Below are 21,988 nucleotides of genomic sequence, written 5' to 3'. Positions count from 1 at the left end.
GCGGCTCTCAGATGCCGGCATGCATGCCAGCATTTTCTTCCTGTGAGTGGGTGCACGCTGGTTTGTGGGTCTATAGCTCTGGCCACGCAGTTCCTGGGCCAATCGGAGCCCTGCGCATGACGTGGTGAGGTCAGGTCCTTCAGCCCTGTTTGTTCCGACCGAAAGTCACTGCTGCTGGTGCGGCTGTCTGCAGAATGTGGGCTGAGGCAGCCGCAATCTATGCCGGCTCCATGCTGCCGGCCGGCATGGTGGCGTCACTCGGAGCCGCGAGCAGCCGCCATTTTCTCGGGCGGAGACTTTCTCAGTGGTGCTGCCCACGCAAGCCCACCAACGTATCAAGCCACTCAGCTTCCCCTTCGACCCGCCCCCAGACTGTAGCCAAGCAATCGGAGCACCGCTGAAAGACCTGTGATGACGTCATCTCAGGTCCTGCAGCGGAGCCGATGAGCACTTCGCTGGTCGCGGTCGGGACTCCGGGTGAGTGTGGGACCTAAAAAGAAGCCTATGTTTCCTTCCTAGTGAATATCTAGGTCTGTGGCAAATTTCATGCTAATCCGTTCACCCGTTTTTGCGTGATTGAGGAACAAACATCCAAACTCACAAACATCCAAACACACACAGTACATTGGTACTAATAGTAGCCCATCTCCGTAAATACTGTGTAACATCCCTTATGTCATTGATTCCATGATAATTTTTTAGAACTTTCTCCAATGCTGCTGCCATCTTACCTCTGCACTATCCGGGCCTGTGGACCTTTTGCTGGAGGTTTCCTTGGATCTTCCATTATACTAAGCATTTGGCAGCGCAGGGCATTGACCTGTTCTTCGTTTTTCAGCAGATAGATGCCACGTCCCTGATTCAGGCCAGTGGGTTTGCAGATCCATGTTTGCCCATCTGGATAAAGATTCAATATGGAGCGGGTCATATAATTATACGTAGAACAAATCTTTACATCCTAACCAGTATTATGTTTCAGTTTTTCCATTTTTTACATATAAAACCATACAAGGATCCCTAAAACGATCAGAGGCACCAGGTGCTATTATTAAAGCACAATAAACTGGTTTTCCAGGAATTCCCAGTAAGGACAAATTGGAAACTTGATCGGGGGGATTATTGTTATGTAAGTAATGCAAACAATATAATAAAGGAAGATTAGGCAATAAATAGTCCTCTTATGTTTATTGAATTGACAAAGACTAACAGTTAAAGGTCTTGAAAATCATAATTCAAAAAGTTTGTCTCGTTTTCGATCTACAGTGTCTAGGAGGGACTAAAGCTAAGTTCACATCTGCTCCGGAAGAGTTTCCTGTCTGCCAGTTTCAGTTTTGAAATGGAAGAAACCTGACGGAAACCCTGCGGACCCCATTATAGTCAGTGGGGTCTCTCTCTCTTGTTCAGGTCCCTCTGAAAGACCCAAATTATGGAAAGCTCAGTGCAACCTAGCCTAAAGCTAGCCATACAGAGCTATCTCTTCGACACCCTCCATACAAAAGTCCTTAGCTTAACCAGCATGTGCGCTCTATGGGTAGAGGGAATAAAGTCACTTCTTGACAGTTCTGGTAGCGGTGCAGTCCCCCAAGAACATAAAAATTGGTGAGATTGAAAAATGTGTCTTAGATGTGTGCATATTTGTAGTTGCACGTATAGCAAAAGTACAGGGTGATTTAAACAGGGTGGTGCAAAGCCTGGTGTTCAGCGATGAGGCAACCATTCATCCCCATGGGAAGGTCAATCACTACAGCATTAGAATTTGGGGCTGAGGAAAGCCATGTGTCTTTATTGAGCACATAAGGGTCTTGCCCAAAGTAAACATGTCCTGTCCATTAAAGGGGTATTCCCATGAAGCTTGTTCACTAACCTGCACGCTGTTGTGCTCTATTCACTTCCTGCTTTTCTCGGCACATTGGTGGGCGGGGTTTCACTTGCACGGGATTGGTTGTAAATGAATTACCACAGTGTGAAGCTGATGTAGCAGAGCTGGATTTGAGTCAGCTTGCATTACATACAGAGGTAACTCCCTATCTCAGCCCTTATCAGCCAAATTCAATTAAACTGCCTGATAAGAGCTCAGAAATCCCAGAGCTCTCACCTCCCCTATCTGAGAAGCTCCGCTACTTATCAGACACAAACAGCTCTGAGCTGCTCCCAGCACCTCCCTCCCACCTACATCACTTGACAAATGAGCAGATAATCCCAAGGGCCATAGAAACGCAGTGTAAACAATGAAGTGAATAAATTAAGATAGCGGCCAAACAAAGCAGTTTTGATAAAGCAATGCATTTAGGAAAAGTCTTAAATCCACATAAACTAGCAGTATAGATAGGATCCTTGTGATGGGACAACCCTTTTAAGCAGGTAAATAGTCTACGATCCCTTGGGCCGAGGATATGTCACAACTCCCACCTGGACATGTTTAAGGAATGGTTTATACCACAGATCTGCCAAATGTAGTGTAGTATACTACAAATCTAGTTCATGTTACCTTCATATGTAGAAAAGAATGCCTCTGCTTCATCCTTCACATCTAAGCGGACAGTCTCCGGAAAAAAATCTGCCATCTTCAGCACCCTGTTAAGAAAGCCAAACAATCATTAAAGGGGTTTTCAGGGCTTTTTTTTTTTTTGGGGGGGGGGGGGGATGGGTGATATTGATGAACAAATCTTAGGACAGGTCATCAATGGCTTCTGTCAAGGTAAATTCAGATACAGCAGATGGATTGACCTGCAGTTCTTGCCCCCCATTGTCAATAAGTGGAGGGTGATGAATCTGCTACGAAGTCCTTATATACTACCTGTGGATTTTGCTGCAGATTGTGCTTGAGATTTAATACAGATTTCACCCCAGACATTACAACCTGTGAAATTTGCAAAGTAAAAGTGCAGCTTTGCCACAACCTACTGTACTCAGGATGCCTACTATATATCTGTACACGTCTTTCCTTACCTGGTTTTGTTGATTTTTTGCATCACCCGCTCATATTCTCTAAGACTGTTTAGGAGGCCAATCTTGGTGGTGAGCACTTTATTGTTGGGTATTTGGTAGAGAAGTTGTTCACCTAGTAAAAGCAAGGAAATACATCCTATAGGAAACCAAACCAAGAACTCCCTACCAGAATACTTGGACCATTCTGGTGGAGAAGGAGAAGTATCTTCTGGTTTAGAGATTGGGGGATCTCAGTTCCTCCACAGATCTAACATTTATCACACATTTCCAGCTTTTGAGTTAGGTTTTACTCTACGAAAAACGTTCAGCAACTCCACCATCTCCAAATCTTTGCTTCGTTCAATGGGAGGAATTTCTTTTCAAGTCCCCAGAGTTCCTGAGTAATGAGTGCTGTTAGTTTCTACCCCCAATATGCTAATTAGATCATCAGGTGGGCGGTCCTAGGTTGTCTGCTCCAGTCCAGGACCACTTAGCTAATGGCAGACAGACTACTAAGCATATTAGATGCTGAACCTCATAGCACTCAAGAAAGATGGGGGAGTAGAGAAAAAATTCCAACGACGGTATATCAGAATCAGTCCAGAGACCCGGATTTAGTGGAGGTGGTGAAAGGTCCTCTTTAAATCGTATGTCATAAATCTGCAATAAATACCGTATATACTCGAGTATAAGCTGAATTTTTCAGCTGAAAAATCCCCCCTCGGCTTATACTCGAGTCAGCAGAAAAAGAAATATAATTTTTTTTTTTTAGGAGGGGGAGTGGGGTCTATGACCAGCCACAATATCAATGTATAGAATCTCCCATAAAATAGTGGGGAAAAAAGAAGCTTTAAAGAAAATTAAAAAAATAAAAGTTATAAATCCCTCCTTTTCCTAGAATACATATAAAAGTAGAAAATGACAGTGAAACACATACACATTAGGTATCCCTGTGTCTGAAAGTGCCCGGTCTACTGAATATAGGGGATCTGCAATGCTCCTGTTCTGTCGGGAAGGGGTTAATAGGAGCACTGCAGATACCCTATATTTAGCCAGGCTGAATTCCACGTGGGGGGGGGGAGAACAGTCCTCAAGCTCAGGGAAGGGGCAGACAGACAACCAAAACACCCCCTCCCCTTCCCCAGCACCTACTGCACCCAAAAACTCCGACCATTTTAATTTTTGAAATTTTCCAGTAGCTGCTGCATCCCCCCCCCCCCAGGCTTATACTCGAGTCAATAAGTTTTCCCAGCTTTTTGTGGTAAAATTAGGGGCCTCGGCTTATATTCGGGTCGGCTTATACTTGAGTATATACGGTATCTTAGACAGGAATATCTATTAATGAGGAGCCTGTTTCTCTATGTATCCTACTCATCACTTACCTTCTCGGAAGGCGTTGTACGTAGCGTTACTCTTGGTCTCACACCACTTCAACTTGTAGTCATCTCTCTTGTTGTCATAGATTCGTTGCCATCCTTTATTTAGGCAATAAGCACTGACCCTACAAGTAAAGAGTATAAGTTATCTTCTAATTCATACAACAAACCTACAAATCTATCCCTCAAGATGTCCCAAAAATAAATACAGAATAATCCATAGATAATTACATTTATTAAATACAAAAAGGCAAAAAAAATTATAAAAACATTAAAAACAAGTAGAAAGAAGGAGGATCGTGGACATACACACTGAAATTGGTGGGGTAATAGGGTAGTGTAGTCACATATACTGGGATCTGGGGTTCTCCTGTGTTATTGAAAACTAGACGCCACTTTAATAGTAACTCTATGATTGTCAATGTTATGTTCACATAGAGAAATTTGGTCATGTAGAAAAATCTACGGCAAGAATTTGAATCAGATTTTGAGATCTGCTTTAATAATCGGATCAAAAATCTGCCCTCATTCAATTCAATGGGAGTTTCCAGCAAAATCTGCTTGAGGAATGAGCTGGAAACAAAGAAAGTCTGTCTCTGCCTCTGACGGAAGGGGAAGCAGGTCCCAAACAAAAAATGAGCTGGTTGTGAAGTGGAATCTGCCTGTAAATCAGCTCCAAATTTCTCTGTGCAAACACATCCTCAGGTCCACACATAGAGATGCAATAATTATTGTGGATTTTACATACCGTATATACTCGAGTATAAGCCGAATTTTTCAGCACAGTTTTTGTGCTGATAAAACCCCCCTCGGCTTATACTCGAGTCAAGCAAAAAAAAAAAAAATATATATATTTTTTTTTTACTGTTGCAATAGACCAGCAATAGACGTCAGGGGTGAACCTGCCTTTTTCGCCGCCCGAGGCGGACGACAGAGAGCCGCCCCCCCCCCCCCACACGGGAGGAGGAGGCAGGGCGGAGCGAAGGGGGCAGGGCAGAGTGAAGGGGGCGTGGCGGAGCGGCGTTAACAGGCAGACAGCAGGCACGGAGAGGACCTGCTCTCTGCCTGAGCGTGAGGGGAGGCCGCTGGAGCAGTGCTGCTCTACCCCTCCCCAATCCACCGCTCGGTGACAGTGACGCTAAGCCAGTCCAGGACAGCTTGTCCTGGACTGGCTTAGGCAAGCAAAAATGCTGCCCTCCCTGGGGCCCTGGCTTAGCGCCGCCTGAAGCGGTCGCTTCAGGTCGCCTCATGGGAGGTGCGGCGCTGATAGACGTACAGTGGATTCTAATATGGCCTACGGCTCCTGGTTTATCACCCAAATCTCTCAACAACTTTAACAAGGGCATGCCACATTGTGTACAATGTTAGAATGGCCCCCTGAGCTCTGCACCAGCCCAGGAGGAGAGTTGGAGGAATTGCTTTAGTCTATAAGTCACTGTGACAACTCCTGTATAAACCATTACTCCTCACAGCCTCCAGATATCCTCTAACAGGTTGTCGCACTAGGCAGGCATTTTGATATTTAACACATTAGTCTTTCCATACACTTCTTTGTGTTATCTAAAAGTGTGGGAGATAACACCATAAAACTATGAAGTCTGCTTCAGACGTATGCAAATAATAATGTACAATAGGGTATTGGTAACGGAAATGAGCGCAATATTTACCCAGATAGGATAAGTCTATAACATTTTTCCATATTACACGTATTTTCCTCTTTCCTATCTATATAAGCAGCCGAGTAACTTTCGCATCACATACTTATACTCATTTTGAATCCGATCATGTTTCTTTTTCTCCGTTCCTATTCAGACTATTATTACAATCCCGCCGGTTGCTACATTGAGTCTGTCGCTGGTTTATCAATAGTCATGTGACCACACAGCTTAGCTCGCAACGTGCAGCTTTCCTCTGAGCTCAGACAATGCACTGCGCCCTGATAACAGGAAGCTGGCAGAATTTTACATTTTGGATTTCAATGGAGGAAAAAAATATAACATATATCAGTAAAAGATAAGTCAAAATAAAGTATTTGCAACATTTTTTTTAAAGATGCATTGCAGCCCAAGACATAGTTGGTGTTTTTAATGGACAGGTCAGAAATAGAGTTGAGCCGATCTTGGATTTCAGGATCGATTTTAAAATCCAATTTCCGATCATTTTCCAGCCGATCCCGATCGTGATTGTGAAATTTGCTCAATCGCCGATCAGGATCCAATCTTTCCCGATTCCGATCGCTCAACCCTAGTCAATGCTTCTCTATGGGAAAAGTCACTTTTAGGGTTGAGCCGATCTTGAGATTTCAAAATCTAATTTCCGATCATTTTCCAGCCGATCGCGATCGTGAAATTTGCTTGATCGCCGATCGGGATCTGATCTTTTTCGATCGTTCAACCCTAGTGAGAAATTTCCCTAGTCGTACAGCTTAGCACATTATCATATGAGTTACCCTCACTGCTAACTCAGGGGCTATGAAGACTGGCGTCAGTAATGCCAGTCTTTGTAAATTTACCGTATTGTATTTTACAATCCCCAGCAATGCGAATGAGATTTTGTTTCAGTTCACTGTCACACTATGGAAAAAAAAAACGCTGCGGAAAATGCACATTCATGTTCAAGAAAAGCGCAGCGGGTTAATTTTACCTGCGAAAAAGCTGCGTCTTCTGCATAGACTAATATGGGGGGAGGCAAAAATGCAAAACGCGATGGAAAAGCAGTGACAGATGCAAGTGTGTTTGCGGCACTTTATAATGGGTGTCAGGGGACACCTAAGTATAAACATGTCCTGATGCAATCCTTACTAAGGCAATGTTCACATCTGAATTGTGGCTTATAACAGAAGTCATAACTCACAATACTGTATCAGATCTGTCATATGTCACAAATGTACCCCATTGACTTGTAATGGGGACACTGGGGTTTTATGGCATTGCCTGTTGTTCTTAGGGGAAATACTCTAATTCCTTTGGGACTGTTGCTTTTCCATTGCAGTCACAGCCGCAGGCACATGTATATGTCTATTTAACTTTAGAGATGCTGCCTAGATGGTTCGTTTTGTGATTTCCATGAATGGCAGCATAATTATGTAAATTGGGATAGTCTTCTCATGACTGCTCCTTCTTTATGTGTAAGCCTCTGTTAACGCATCTTATTCTACTGAGGTCCCCAAACTTGCAGGAGGAGGTGTCCAAGTCAAAGTTAAGCTCGAATAAACATGATACTGATGACATATCTCATATGTGGGGGTCCAACATCCAGACCCCACACAGATCGTCTTCTCCAGCTGCTTCCAGGCACTAAATCTACATCAGTGGACTGTCTGCCATGTAGTGAAGGTACTGAAGAATCGCAATGCTGCTCCCTCGCCATACACTGCACCAGCTTCTAGTACCTGGAGGATGCCAGAACAGTTGGTCTATGCGGGGTTCAGGTGTCGAAGCCCCACAGATCATATACTGACGAACCCTTCTTGTGGATACAGCATTAATATAAACAATCCATTGGGAGCCCAAACAGACAGCGGTGTCAGGCAGCAGCAGACAAAGGGTGTGATTCTGAGCTCCGACATTGGCTACCTAAATCATGCCCACCCCCGCCTGACACCGCCCTTCTCACATTACAGAGCTTAAATAGCACATTAGAAACCGAAACTAGCTGCACTTGTTGCTCAGGGAAGGTGTGAGCTAGAGAAAAAATTCCAACTGTGCTGGAATCAGTGGAGCAGCGCCTATCAAGAGGTGACAAGAGCTTAAATTGGTAAAAGTGGAGAAAGGTTCTCTTTAAGCTCTGCATTGTCAGTAGGGCAATGTCAGGCAGAAACAAGTAAGGGGGCGACTCACAGCTTCAATCAGAGGCAGCCAATGTCAAAGCTCAGAACCACATCCATTGTTTGCTCATGCCTGACAGTACAGAATCTAAATAATATTAGATACCAAAACTAACAGCACTGATTCTTCAGGACTGGTGGGGGCTGCTGAAAAATTCCAACTGGGCTGGAATTAGTGGAGTAGCAGCTATTAAATGAGTTAAGGAACTGATCTTGTTGTAGGTGGAGGTCTTCTTTAAGACAACCTGTCAGTCACACAGGAGACATAGAGAGAATATGAGAGATATGAGACTGACCCTTTAATTTACAGGTGGCCGACACCTGACTGCTGCTGAATTTACATTCGTGTGTATTAGTCTGTGCTCACACAAAGACCCATGGAAAATGAGCACCATTGCTGCATCTTGTAATAGAAACTAAGTAAACAAGAATGATGCTCAGAGACCTTTCAAATCCCAGTAGGTAAAAATCTACATTTCTAACCCTCCATATTTTATTCCATCCAATGAGACTATGCCCTGGTGAACTAGCAGAATGGAGGACCTAGAATTATACCTTTGTTGTTTACTTGCAAAATCTCAGAGTGCTTCTTGGGTCTGACACATATTTAGAAACTTACGTCAGAGTCCTAGCACTTACATACCCGGAGGAGTCCAATTGTGACTCAGCTAGCTTTCTCTTCCAGTATATTCAGTATATATGGTGGCGATGTTAAAGTGAACCTCCAATTGCCAAGCACTTTTCTCATCAATAGTACAGGGGAATGGAAGAAACTTGGTAATATATATTATTAAAGAAATACTTTACATCTCCACTCAAAGGGGTTATCCAGGCAAAAATTTTATATTTTAAATAGGCCAGTAGGAGATGAAAATTAAAAAAAAAAAAAAAAAAAAATAGATATAGATAGATAGATAGATAGATACTGTAGATACATAGATAGACAGATAGATAGGAGATAGATAGATAGATAGATAGATAGATAGATAGATAGATAGATAGGAGATAGATAGATAGATAGATAGATAGATAGATAGATAGATAGGAGATAGATACTGTAGATAGATATGAGATCGATAGATAGGAGATAGATACTGTAGATAGATATGAGATAGATAGATAGATAGATAGATAGATAGATAGATAGATAGATAGATAGATAGGAGATAGATAGATAGATAGATAGATAGATAGATAGATAGGAGATAGATACTGTAGATAGATATGAGATAGATAGATAGATAGATAGATAGATAGATAGGAGATAGATAGATAGGCGATAGATAGATAGATAGATAGATAGATAGATAGATAGATAGATAGGAGATAGATAGATAGATAGATAGATAGATAGGAGATAGATAGATAGATAGATAGATAGATAGATTGATAGATAGGTGATAGATAGATAGATAGATAGATAGATAGATAGATAGATGATAGATTGAACCAGTCTTCATGCTTGCTACACCCTGTATGTACTTCAACCAGCATCAGGTTCTCATTCAGCCAGCAGAGGGCGCTCTACCTTCGCTCAGAGTTTTTGTTTGTCCTGTATGATTTTATTGCATATTTTACCGTTGGGAGACTTTGACACACAGACAGTTACCTAATAAAGTGAGTTTGTTGCTAATGTGAATAGAGCTAAAGGCATTGTTATACTACAGTAGCTGCAGGGAATATAATACAATAAAAAATCTAACCTTCCTCACCTGCACAGGCGCCAGGGGTGGCAGAGGATGTGGTTGTACCCAGGAGCCTTTGGGGGCCAATAAGGTGTTTATTGCCAATATGGGAGACTATTACTATAAACGATACACTACAGTTGGGGGGCCTGGTACAGATTTTGCATTGGGACCCGGGAGCTTCATGTTACTCCTCACATTTTAAATCCCTGCAAAAATGGTCCTCTGGGTCTCACTGTCAGTTTTCGTTTCTTGGGGGGTTTTAGGACTTGTGCAGTCCCTTAGGATACATTAAGTTTTCACTGCTAAAGGGTCGCCATAGTCTCGAAACCAAGTCCTCCCTCCAGAATACCAGAGGATCCTCTGTAGTGTCCAGGCTCTAACACAATAAGGGTCCAGCAGAAGACAACCAAATGTGAAGGGTACTGTGCAGTGGTATAGCTATAGTACTATGGGCCCTGGGACAAACTTTAGACTGAGCCCCCAAACCCCTGTTATTTTATAGACAGTTAAGGCCCCTCATTCCAGAAAAGCTACCTCCCACCATTGAATTATTGGTTTCCTCACCTTTATACTTCATAGTACCCTATCAATCTTTAAATTATACTCTGCCCCTTTATATTATACACAGCCTCCCCACCTTTACATTATACACTCCTTCCAACACTTTATATTATACACTGCCTCCGCTCCTTCCTTTATATTATACATTAACTAGCCTCTGCCTGTATCTTCGTCTGCGGGTTGTTGGCGTCGATGATCCACCTATATTCAGCAAACTTCTGCCATCGATGCTTTGCCTGCTATGGCATTTTGGTAGTTCTCAAGCTGTCCTGCTGCTGAACTTTTTCCTCACACAGTGCCTGTGATTGTTCCAGCATCTCAGCAGCTCGCTGGGACGCCATATAATGAACGTGTTGTTGGTGTTGATGATCCGCCTGCTCCGGCATTTCAGCAGCTTTCAAGCTGGCCTGCCGCTGAACTTGTTTCTTGTACTGTGCCTGTGATTGTTCCAGCATCTCAGCAGCTCGCTAGGACACCATATAATGAACGTGTTGTTGGTGTTGATGATCCACCTGCTCCAGCGTTTCGGCAGCTGTCAAGCTGGCCTGCCAGTGAACTCATTCCTCGAGCTGTGCCCGTGATTGTTCCGGTATCTCAGCAGCTTGCTGGGACACCATATAATGAGTGTGCTGTTGGTGCCGATGATCCCTCTCAGCTGCACTTGAGGAGAACTCTGTGACTTCTGGCTCCCTTCATAGCTCTCATTGTTTGCAACAAATTAGATATTCTTTTTCCAGACATGTTGAAAATTGGCAAAGTGCCAATTTGGATTAAAGGTGTTTGCCCATGTCAGTTTGTCTGCATTGCCTGGAGCAAATCAGATAATATGAAAATGTGTGAACACAAACCAGGGTTAGCGTGTGTTTACACAGAGAGATAACAGCCCTGGCTTTCTCAGAAGCTGAGAGAAGAGCAGTGTAATATAGTATGTGAACATAAATTCATAATAGTCGTGAAGCCATGTCATTTAACTGGATAAGAAGTAACCTATGTTTTAATCAAGGTTACAATCTATGTGTCAAATTTCATTAAAATCCGTTCAGCCATTTTTGCGTGTTTGAGGAACAGACACATAAACATCCAAACACACAAATTTTTATAATATTAGTAGGATAGGATAGGATTCCAACCCTTTATATTATACACGGCCTACCCTCCCTCCTTTATATTATACACTCCTCCCACTCCTTTATATTATACATAGCCTCCCCTCCCTCCTTTTATTTTCAGGTCACTGTGTGATCGTGTCCTGGCTATGACAGACTGAGTAGGGACATGATGTCTGTGTCCTGAAACAACTTACAAGTGTATTACTGATTCTGTAATATATAGGATAGGTCATCAATATGTGATTTATGGGGGTCGGACACCCAAACCCCGCACGTACCAGCTATATCAGCAGCCTGCAGATGCTGGGGATGGGGAGTGCACGTGCAGACTGCAACTTTCAAGCACCAGAAGCAGGGCTGCAGCTCCATCCACTACTTAGTGGTGGTTTTGAAGATTTGCAGCAACACTCATTGGACTTGAATAGGCGCAGTCTGCATGCGCTCCCTGTCCACTGTACCGGCTGAACAGTGCGGAATCCAGGTGTGATACCCCCACACATCAGATAATATGGATAGGTTATCATTATGAAAACATTATTTGGGGCTGGAAACCCGTTTTAGGCTAAAGTCTCACGTTGCGGAAAAGCTGCTTTTTTTTTTTTTCATCCATTGTATAGCAGGCTTCCCGGAGTACTGCAAATCTGCTCTAATGCCCAGCTGTTCTGCTCTACCTTCAGCTGCAGATAGACTAGGGGGGAGAGTTAGCCGAGGTAAAGGGGCTGAACTGTCTTTGTATCCTACTGCAGACAGGCGAAGTTGCTATTTGTCCCAAATTTACTAGAACTGTTACAAATGTTCAGGAAAATGCCAGCAATGTCCTGGCCCTAAAAAGGGGGCATGGCCAGCAGCATAAATACGGTAGCGGTAGAGGCTACCACAGGGTCCAGGACATCAGGGGGCCAGCTGGGCCATTGGTATTTTTTTTTATTTTAACCCCAGCAGGTAACAGGCCCTATTTACTTACTGATCCTTGCTCCTGGTCACCTGTGCTACACCTTCAGCGTAGGCGGCTGTGATCAGGAGCAGTGATTGGTAAGTGAGGCCGCAGGTCCTCAAACCCCAACACAAACTGCTATCATTATACTTTGGGGTCTTTTCAGACATCATGTGGGCCAGGCTGGCTTTATTATGCCGAAAGTAGCGGGAAGTGTGCCGGAGCCAAGGAGAAGTAAGTAACAGTGTATGTTATGTTTGTATTCCCCTTGGGTCTCCAATTATTTTACTCTGGGGTCTATAAAGACCTAAGAGTATAATAATTGTTCATGGGAGGTCCACAATGGGGCATAATACTGTGTGCAGGGGCCACTATGGGGCATAATACTGTGTGCAGGGACCACTATGGGACATAATACTGTGTGCAGGGGACACTATGGGGCATAATACTGTGTGCAGGGCCCACTATGGGGCATAATACTGTGTGCAGGGGCCACTATGGGGCATAATACTGTGTGAAGGGACTACTATGGGGCATAATACTGTGTGCAGGGGCCGCTATGGGGCATAATAGTGTGTGCAGGGGACACTATGGGGCATAATAGTGTGTGCAGGGGCCACTATGGGGCATAATACTGTGTGCAGGGGCCACTATGGGGCATAATACTGTGTGAAGGGACTACTATGGGGCATAATACTGTGTGCAGGGGCCACAATGGGGCATAATACTGTGTGCAGGGACCACTATGGGACATAATACTGTGTGCAGGGGACACTATGGGGCATAATACTGTGTGCAGGGGCCGTTATGGGGCATAATACTGTGTGCAGGGTCCACTATGGGGCATAATAGTGTGTGCAGGGGACACTATGGGGGATAATACTGTGTGCAGGGGCTGCTATGGGGCATAATACTGTGTGCAGGGGCCGCTATGGGGCATAATAGTGTGTGCAGGGGACACTATGGGGCATAATAGTGTGTGCAGGGGCCACTATTGGGGATAATACTGTTTGTGCAGGGGACACTATGGGGCATAATACTGTGTGCAGGGGCCGCTATGGGGCATAATAGTGTGTGCAGGGGACACTATGGGGCATAATAGTGTGTGCAGGGGCCACTATGGGGCATAATACTGTGTGCAGGGGCTGCTATGGGGCATAATACTTTGTACAGGAATGCATTTTGTGCAGGAGGGGGATTGAGGGGGTTGGGCTTGGGGTCCCATGCCAAATGTTCATCTTGGGGCCCAGCCATTCCTAGTTACGCCAATGGGTATGGCTTAAAATTTCAAAAACAGGGCCAAAAGGTCTACCACTAGGTAGAAGGTCCACCTAGTTTAGGGCTGTGCCCAGGGGAGGGATTTGAAGATCTCTCCATATTTTAACAACATAAAACACTGCAGGAAAACTCCTACTTCAGACAGAGGAGGAAGAGAAGAGGGAACATGGCTAAGCTCAAGGGACAAAGAGAGGACATTTCATTTTATATTTTCCACTTGTAACCATAATGTGAGACAACATGGGACCAAGAGGAAACGCGATAAGGAGAGGACGACCTGAGAAATTGTTAATGCATTTTCTGTTCTGACAACATATTATATTAACAGATTCCCAGCAGAAACTTTGTTGCAAAGAGGTTACCAATAACAAAATGCTAAAAATGACATTTCTGACATTTCGCAGTGTAACAATTGAAAAGTTTTGCATATTAGGCCAAGTCAATGCTAGCCAAGTACTTATCCTAGCAGGCAGATCTGCACCTTCATGTGCCATTGACCTCGGCACCCTGTTATTACCGGCCCTTAGCAACCCTTTTCCTATCAATTGTATAGTTTGTTCAAAGGTCACCCCGCACCATAACTATGGACATCTTGTAAATGGATAAAAACTACCAATTTGGAGACAATTTAGAATAGTTATGTAGACAAGCTTCTGCATGCAGCATGAATGTATGATTTATGCCACTTATTTTCGCACACATTTCCATGTAGAATATAACGCCTCGATCTTCGGACAATTATCAGCCGCCTATTAGGTAAACAGATGCGGGATTTCCATAGGGAGCATCAAATTACATCAAAGCCAATACATTATATACAGGAGTTATTTTCCAGTACTCTGGAAATCCTATATGATATATACATCTGCATTGTATTGGGTGTCACAATAGTTCTGGCAGTTGCATCCCTCTGGCATTCTATTCGTGAATCAGCGGGAAGAATAAAGCAGATAAGGATTTGCTGCGGTAGATATAATTGTGGAAGGACACAATAGGTTACCAGTGATGTATATGTAACTGCAATATACTGCATAGTACGGGCACTTATGGAATAGCTACAAAGCAAAGGTGAAACTTAAAGCTTCGAGATCCAATGCAAAACCTGTAACACTTACTGTGATATCTGCAAACTGTATTTTTAGGTGGCAGAGGGGTTATATTCTATCCCTCCAGGCACAAGGATTCATGTGAGGCTATTATCATCACACTCATATAGATATACCTTTGCTATTAATATATCTTCTCAAACACTGCGAGTTAGATATGACTAAATAATACAGACATAGAGTGATTAAATAATACCGTCATATAGTGGCCAAACAATTCCCCTGTCTCCTATAGCTATACCATTTCTACAAATTTATTTTGTCAAATACTATGAGCTATAAATGACTGAATATTATGGTCATAGACTGACCAAATAATATCGCCATATAGTGATCACACAATACTTTTGCCTCTGTGTCTCCTATAGCTATACCTCTGCTACAAATGTATTTTGTTAAACACTATATACATATACATGACTGAATAATAGACATACTGTCTAAATAATACCACCATATAGTGACCAAACAATCCCTCTACCTCTGTGTCTTTTGTAGCTACACCACTGTTACAATTCTATTTTGCTAAATACTATAAGATATTTATGACTTTAATAACACAGACAAAGACCAACCAAATAATTACACTACCTCTGTGTCTCCTATAGCTCCAATTAGGTTTTCGAAAATGTTATGAGCCATATATAACTGAATAATAGAAACATAGTTTGACCAAATAATACCGCCATATAGTGACAAAACAATTACTCTGCCTTTACATCTTCTTTAGCTATAACTCTGGTACAACTGTATTTTCTTAAATACTATGAGCTATATATAACTAAATAATACAGACATAGTTTGACCAAATAATACTGCCATATAGTGACAAAACAGTTACTCTACCTCTATGTCTCATTTAGCTATAACTCTGGTACAACTGTATTTTCTTAAATACTATGAGCTTTATATAACTAAATAATACAGACATAGACTGACCAAATAATACCGCCATATAGTGACCAAACAATTTCTCTACCTCTTTGTCACCTATAGCTATACCTCTACTAAAAAATATTTTCTCAAACACAGTGAGCTATATATGACTGAATAATTTAGAAACAGAGTGCCCAAATAATACCGCCATATAGTGACCAAACAATGACTCTACCTTTGCATCCATTATAGATACACCATAGCTACAAATATATCTTCGCAAACACTTTGAGCTATATATGACTGAATAATACAGTTACAGACTGACCAAATAATACCGCCATATAGTGACCAAACAATGACTCTACCTTTGCATCCATTATAGATACACCTCAGCTACAAATATATCTTCGCAAACACTTTGAGCTATATATGACTGAATAATACAGTTATAGAGTGACCAAATAATACCGCCATATAATGACTAAACAATTCCTCTGAGCCCCTATAGCTATACTTCTATGACAAATGTTTATCTTCATATAAAATCATTTATACATTGAAGAGACGTTACTTACAATTGTACCCCATTACCGCCACCAAAGTAAAAGTATGTTCCCGGGCCCCGCGGCTCTTCAGGCTTCTTCTCTGTGAGATGGGTTGGCTCGGAGAGAAGCTTCTGCTGAACTGTGGACGTTTCCATTTTTGATGCCTCTATTCTCGCTGTATCAGTTGTCTCCAATCCAGCTGTTTGGGGTGAGAGATGTGATAAAGTAAATGCCAAGTCACACAAGCCATTCATCTGTAGAGAGAACAAAAACTCTACTGAAGAGTTATTTATCAACCGCCATATCTGTCCCTGCCAGTATGTTAGTACACATAAAACTATTCACCCTCAGACCTGACGCTTATGTCAATGCCAGGCAAAAACCGACTACGGTAAAAGCAACAACAATAATGATTGTATTCCAGATAAAATGCAATGACTCGTGGATGTTACCTTGAGAAAAAGATTATATGCAGAATTACATTCATGGTAGTATGCTGCCGCTATAATACTGCTGAATATGCTGAAGCTATATGGTGCCTATAAATGGCAGCTAATACTTCTCAGAAATTAGAAATCTAGAAACTGATGTCATACAAAAATGCGTTTTTGTTATTCAGTGCTATGAAATATTACCGCCATACAGTGACTGAATAATACAAGCATGCAATAAATAGATAATGATGCTAAATAGTGACAGAAACGTACTACTATACCATGCAAACACTAATACCACCCTATAAGAACTAAATAACCCAGTAACTGAGTACCACCATACGGTGACCAAGTAATACCACTGCTCAGGTGCAACTAATATGCCCATGCAGTGACTGAATATTACCAAATGTAGTGACAGAATAATACCACCATACAGTAGAGGAATAATATAAGTATACAATTAATAATTATTGCCTCTTCTCTGATTATTATTGCCATAATTGAAGAATAGCGCCATAGTGACTAAATAACACCAACATACAGTGATCAAATACCACCATACAGTACAAAAAAATACTAATATCCCACCATGCAGTTTACAAATAACTCTACCACAGTGTGACTGAATAATACCACCCTACAATAAATGAATACTGTCTTTATAATGGTAAATAATACCACCATATTATCATCTAAAGCTCCTAACTCCAACTCTTTGCATCTTTCAATAGGCGTTGTTCCACTGATTCCGCCATTGGATTTTTTTCTGTAGCCCAATAGTCTCTATTGGGTGTAGACACCACAATGCAGATGTGAACCCAGCCTGAGTGTCTGACACCCGGCAGCCCCATCGATCAGCTGTTCTCAGCAGCTCATAAGCAGAGAATGGAGCAGGAAGCAGACAGCGCTGTTCTCTGTGTAGTGGTGAGACAGAGTAACTGCGCAACAGAGCAGGGGCGTAACTACCGGGGTAGCAACCGTAGCAGCTGCCACAGGACCCAGGACATTAGGGGCCCGGCAACAGCCGCTACCGCTGCGTTGTTTATTTTATTTTTTTTAATAGGCCGTTACTGGCTGGAGTTACTCCAGGTGGTAACAGGCCTTATTTACTTACTGATCCTGGGTAAGTGACGCCGCGGGCCCCACAAACACTATTATTATACTCAGGGGTCTTTTCAGACCCCCAAGTATAATGATCGGAGCCCAAGAGAGGTAAGGGAACATAAAAAACAGTGTTACTTACTTCTCCCGACTCCAGACAGGCTTCCGGCCTACTTGTGTGATGTCCCTGACATCACATGACCAGGGCCTGCATGCCAGGTTATGTGACGTCCCGAACATCATTGAAGATGGCCGACACCACCGAATAGTGCAGCGGAGCCCGGAAGAGTTAAGTAACAGTGGTTTTTATGTTGGCATCCCCTCTCGGTCTCCGATTGTTATACTCTGGGGTCTGAAAAGACCCCAGCGTATAATAATTCTTCATGGGTGTCCACATAGTAGTAGTGTGTGCAGGGGCCACTATGGGGCATAATAGTGTATACTGAGGCCACTATGGGGCATAATACTGTGTTTAGGGGCCACTATGGGGCATAATAGTGTGTGCAGGGGCAACAATATGGCATAATACTGTGTGCAGGGGCCACTATGAGGCATAATACTGTGTGTAGGGGCCACTATGGGGCATAATACTGTGTGCAGGGGCCACTATGGGGCATAATACTGTGTGCAGGGGCCACTATGGGGCATAATACTGTGTGCAGGGGCCACTATGGGGCATAATACTGTGTGCAGGGGCCACTATGGTGGATAATACTGTGTGCAGGGGCCACTATGGGGTATAATAGTGTGTGGAGGGGCCCCTATAAGGCATAATACTGTGTACTGAGGCCAGTATGGGACATAATACTGTGTTTAGGGGCCACTATAGGACATAATACTGTGTTTAGGGGCCACTATGGGGCATAATACTGTGTGCAGGGGCCACTATGGGACATAATAGTGTGTGTACGGGCTACTACGGGGTATAATACTGTGTGTGGGAGTCACTATGGGGCATAATAGAGTGCGCAGGAATGCAGGGGAGGGGGGTCGATCAATCGGGGTCTTCAGTGTCGGTCGGGGGGGGGGGGGGCCATGTCAGAAGTTCGCCCCGCCATTCCTAGTCACGCCACTGTAGCAGAGTACTATATATGTGTGCAGAAAGAACAACCTAGAGTGACTGACCACTACGCCATATAAGTGCGGACCCTATAGCTGTACTGTGCCAGGTATTTCTTCTAGTCGGAGCGCAGCTTCTCCTGCTCAGTATAATAACATGGCATAGAGAACACCAGAGCAGACATGTATGGTATCTGGGGATTTTGATATATTTTGTAAGAGTGAGAAGAACTCATATCAAATCAAATGATATTTCTTGCCGTACAAGCCAATATAATAAGGCCGGGTGCCAATCCGGAAATGTAGATGTCAGGCAGCAGTGGTTATAAATAGCTGGATGTGGGGCATTACATGGCTAGTTCCAGTAGTGACTGCAATGACTCACCTTGCAGTGTAATGAGGACGAGCGAGGCGCTTCTCCTTCGCCTTAATCAGGGACTTAGTAATAACCAGATTTACTTGCCGAAAAGCTGATTAGCGGGTTTCTTTTCCTTTAACACTTCACGGTATGGTGGATTCTAATCCCTGGGTTTTAATAACTTCTTAGTTACAGAGCAATAAGACCTATTTTTTGGAGGGGGGTTCTCTAAATCTATTATTAAAGTTGTTAATCAGGAACTTTTATTTATGGCCTCTCCTCATATCTGATTGTAGGGGAAGGACAGGCGGCCACTTCCAACGCCAATACTATACACAGCCTGGAGCCTAAAGCAGATAGCGCCGTGCCCTGTATAGTGGCCAAACATAAGCACTGCAGTGTAGCTCCCATTGAAGTCAATGGGAGCTGAGCTACAGTATTGGCCACTACACAGGGATCAGGGACAAATACTTGTGCCTCTATGGTATGTCGGATGTGGCCCCTACAGCTGATCTGTGGGGGGCACCAACACCAATTAGCTTATGGACTATACAAAAGACAGGCCATAGATAAAAATAAAAATCCTTGTCAACTATTTCGTAAAATTTCGTAAAACTCCCAAATTGAACCAAAAGTTGAACCAAATTGATAGTTGATCCAAATTTGTCACAATGGCTCATGCTGTATGATAGATTTGTTACATTTAAGACAATTTTTCTCTTTTCTACACAACCTCTTGGTAGGTTTTTGGCCAAAATTGTGGCACACACGATTATTAATGTGCTGTATTTCACCAACCCTCTTAGTCTTTCCAAGGTCTTCCATATCTACTTTGAAATCTGTTATGACAGAGGGGTCACCAGAGACCCTCATGCCTTGGCACCTGGAGCTTGCACTTCTATACCACACATGGTGCCCAAAACTATGCACAACAGGCAGCTTCAATCCCTAGTTTTGGCAGTGCTACAATTATTCGGCAAAGATATTTGGTCACTGTATGGTAGTGTCAAAACAAGGTAATGCACAGGAGAACAACCAACCTAAATTTGGCCAAACACACAAAAATAAAGTTAACCAAATCTGCCAGTACCATCGAGACCTGCCAACTATGTTAAGTGTATGGGGGTATGCCAACTCTCATCATCTGTCAGAGAATGGAAGAATTGGGCATGCTGGATTTAAGCAATTGAGATAGAGGTGTTTGGAGTCAGGACAAGTATCTATTAAATGAGCATTTGGCCAACAGCTATTAAAGGTGAGTAGTCACCTGGAGGTCTATTTCAGCTCACACACTACTCTATCGAACTAATCCTAAATCCTGCTACACATGTAACTATCAGTATTGTAAAGATCTGATCGATTTTGACCATTTTCAAAATTGTGAATCTTTACGTGTGAGTTTCTGCATGTAGTGCCCATTTCTGTGGTCTCTTATCATCTGACATGCCACTTAAATGCCACCATGGTGCCTGCTCAGGATCTAGGACCACCACTGTTGACCTGATAGGAAATCTTGGTTCATTTGGTAAAGGCTCAAACTATCAGATCACCTTCCCCCATCTTAAACTCGATGAATCTTTGGCTACTCCTATTCATGCCACTGGCAGAACTTTGTATCCCTATAGCTCCTTATGAGTTCAAGACTTCTATATAGACAAGGTACATGACATATCATAAAAACATTAGTCTAAAGCAAAAATTTATCCTTCCTTCAAAATGGAGTTATTGGTAAGAACTTCTACAACCAAAACTTCTCGGAACATACCTTGTAAAATTTGTGAGTCTGAGCCAAGTGGACGCCTCTTCTTCCTTCTTGCTGTGGAGGGGGCTTTTCTGGATGACCTAGAAATCTTCACAGTATGGCTTGTAGATTCATCATGGCTCTTTTCCTGTGAAAGATTATTTTCTGGCCATTGACGTTTGTCATTGTTGGCGGCAGATGGTGTAGCTTCTTCTGTAGTATCCTTTGAATCGCTTTGCCTTTCATGTTTTTTGATTCCCGTTGGCTCTGAAGGACGTTTTGATGTCTCATGTAGTTGTTGCTGTGTGTTCTCCTCGCTTGGCTCAGATGGACTGCTCTTCAGCTGCATTTTGGGAGATTACAGGTGTATGAAGTGAACCTAGGCCATCTTACCAAGTTGTTATCTAAGGGGAGAATAAAATAATTTAGAACTTCTTTCAAAAATAGTAGTAAATGAACATTCATCATCATTTTTACTACTAGTTTTTTCCCTATGTGTAATCAATGGCCAGTAGACAAAGTCTAGGTAAGGTAGGTATACACATGAGTCGAATGTCAGCAAAATCCATTGGTGATACCAGCCAGGTAACAGGCCCTAATTACTGCAGCACCAGATGCCGCAGGGTGCTGCCTGAAGATGGATGCGGAGTGGAGCTGCCTCCTCCACACTCTATCTTTCAACAGTAGTGAAGCCAACAATTGCTGACTTCACTACTGTACCCATTGGGGGCCGCCTGCTGTCCGCGTTCCTGTCTACCGGCACTTTCATGATGAAAGCGGGCAGGAGAAACTTCTATCTCCTGCCTGCTGTCCCCAAGCCCTGATACCTTCTGTTGTGTCTATCCTAGTGGACTACAGGACCTTTGATGAGTGTCATGATGTCATCAAAGGTCCTTTAGCCTACTAAGATATGATCAGAGTTGTGTGGGTGAAGTTATTCTGGATTGTACAGGTCTGTGTACAATGGGGGGAATGGGTTGTAGGCTATGAACAAGAGGAGAGAATGGGGTGTGCAGACTGTGAGCAAGAGGGGTAAATGGATGCACAGTCTGTGTGCAAGAA

General features: G+C 43.0%; 1 protein-coding gene across 1 annotated transcript in view; it reads right to left on the bottom strand.

Moving 5' to 3' along the window:
- TTLL10 (tubulin tyrosine ligase like 10) overlaps positions 1 to 21,317 on the bottom strand; it is a 37,796-nt gene extending 16,479 nt beyond the window's left edge. Inside the window, exons 1-6 of the mRNA XM_075279673.1 lie at positions 20,951 to 21,317; positions 16,261 to 16,429; positions 4,311 to 4,429; positions 2,950 to 3,061; positions 2,489 to 2,574; positions 732 to 897 (exon numbers count right to left, since the gene is read on the bottom strand). Coding sequence (XP_075135774.1) covers positions 732 to 897; positions 2,489 to 2,574; positions 2,950 to 3,061; positions 4,311 to 4,429; positions 16,261 to 16,429; positions 20,951 to 21,275 — 977 coding nt within the window. The 5' untranslated portion in view covers positions 21,276 to 21,317. The remainder of the gene's footprint in view (positions 1 to 731; positions 898 to 2,488; positions 2,575 to 2,949; positions 3,062 to 4,310; positions 4,430 to 16,260; positions 16,430 to 20,950) is intronic.
- Positions 21,318 to 21,988: the final 671 nt, after the last annotated feature.

This window comes from Leptodactylus fuscus, chromosome 6 (assembly GCF_031893055.1).
Source record: "Leptodactylus fuscus isolate aLepFus1 chromosome 6, aLepFus1.hap2, whole genome shotgun sequence".
Lineage (NCBI taxonomy): Eukaryota > Metazoa > Chordata > Amphibia > Anura > Leptodactylidae > Leptodactylus > Leptodactylus fuscus.
The sequence above is the reverse complement of the archived record's forward strand: the minus strand, read 5'-3'. Positions and strand labels throughout refer to the sequence as shown.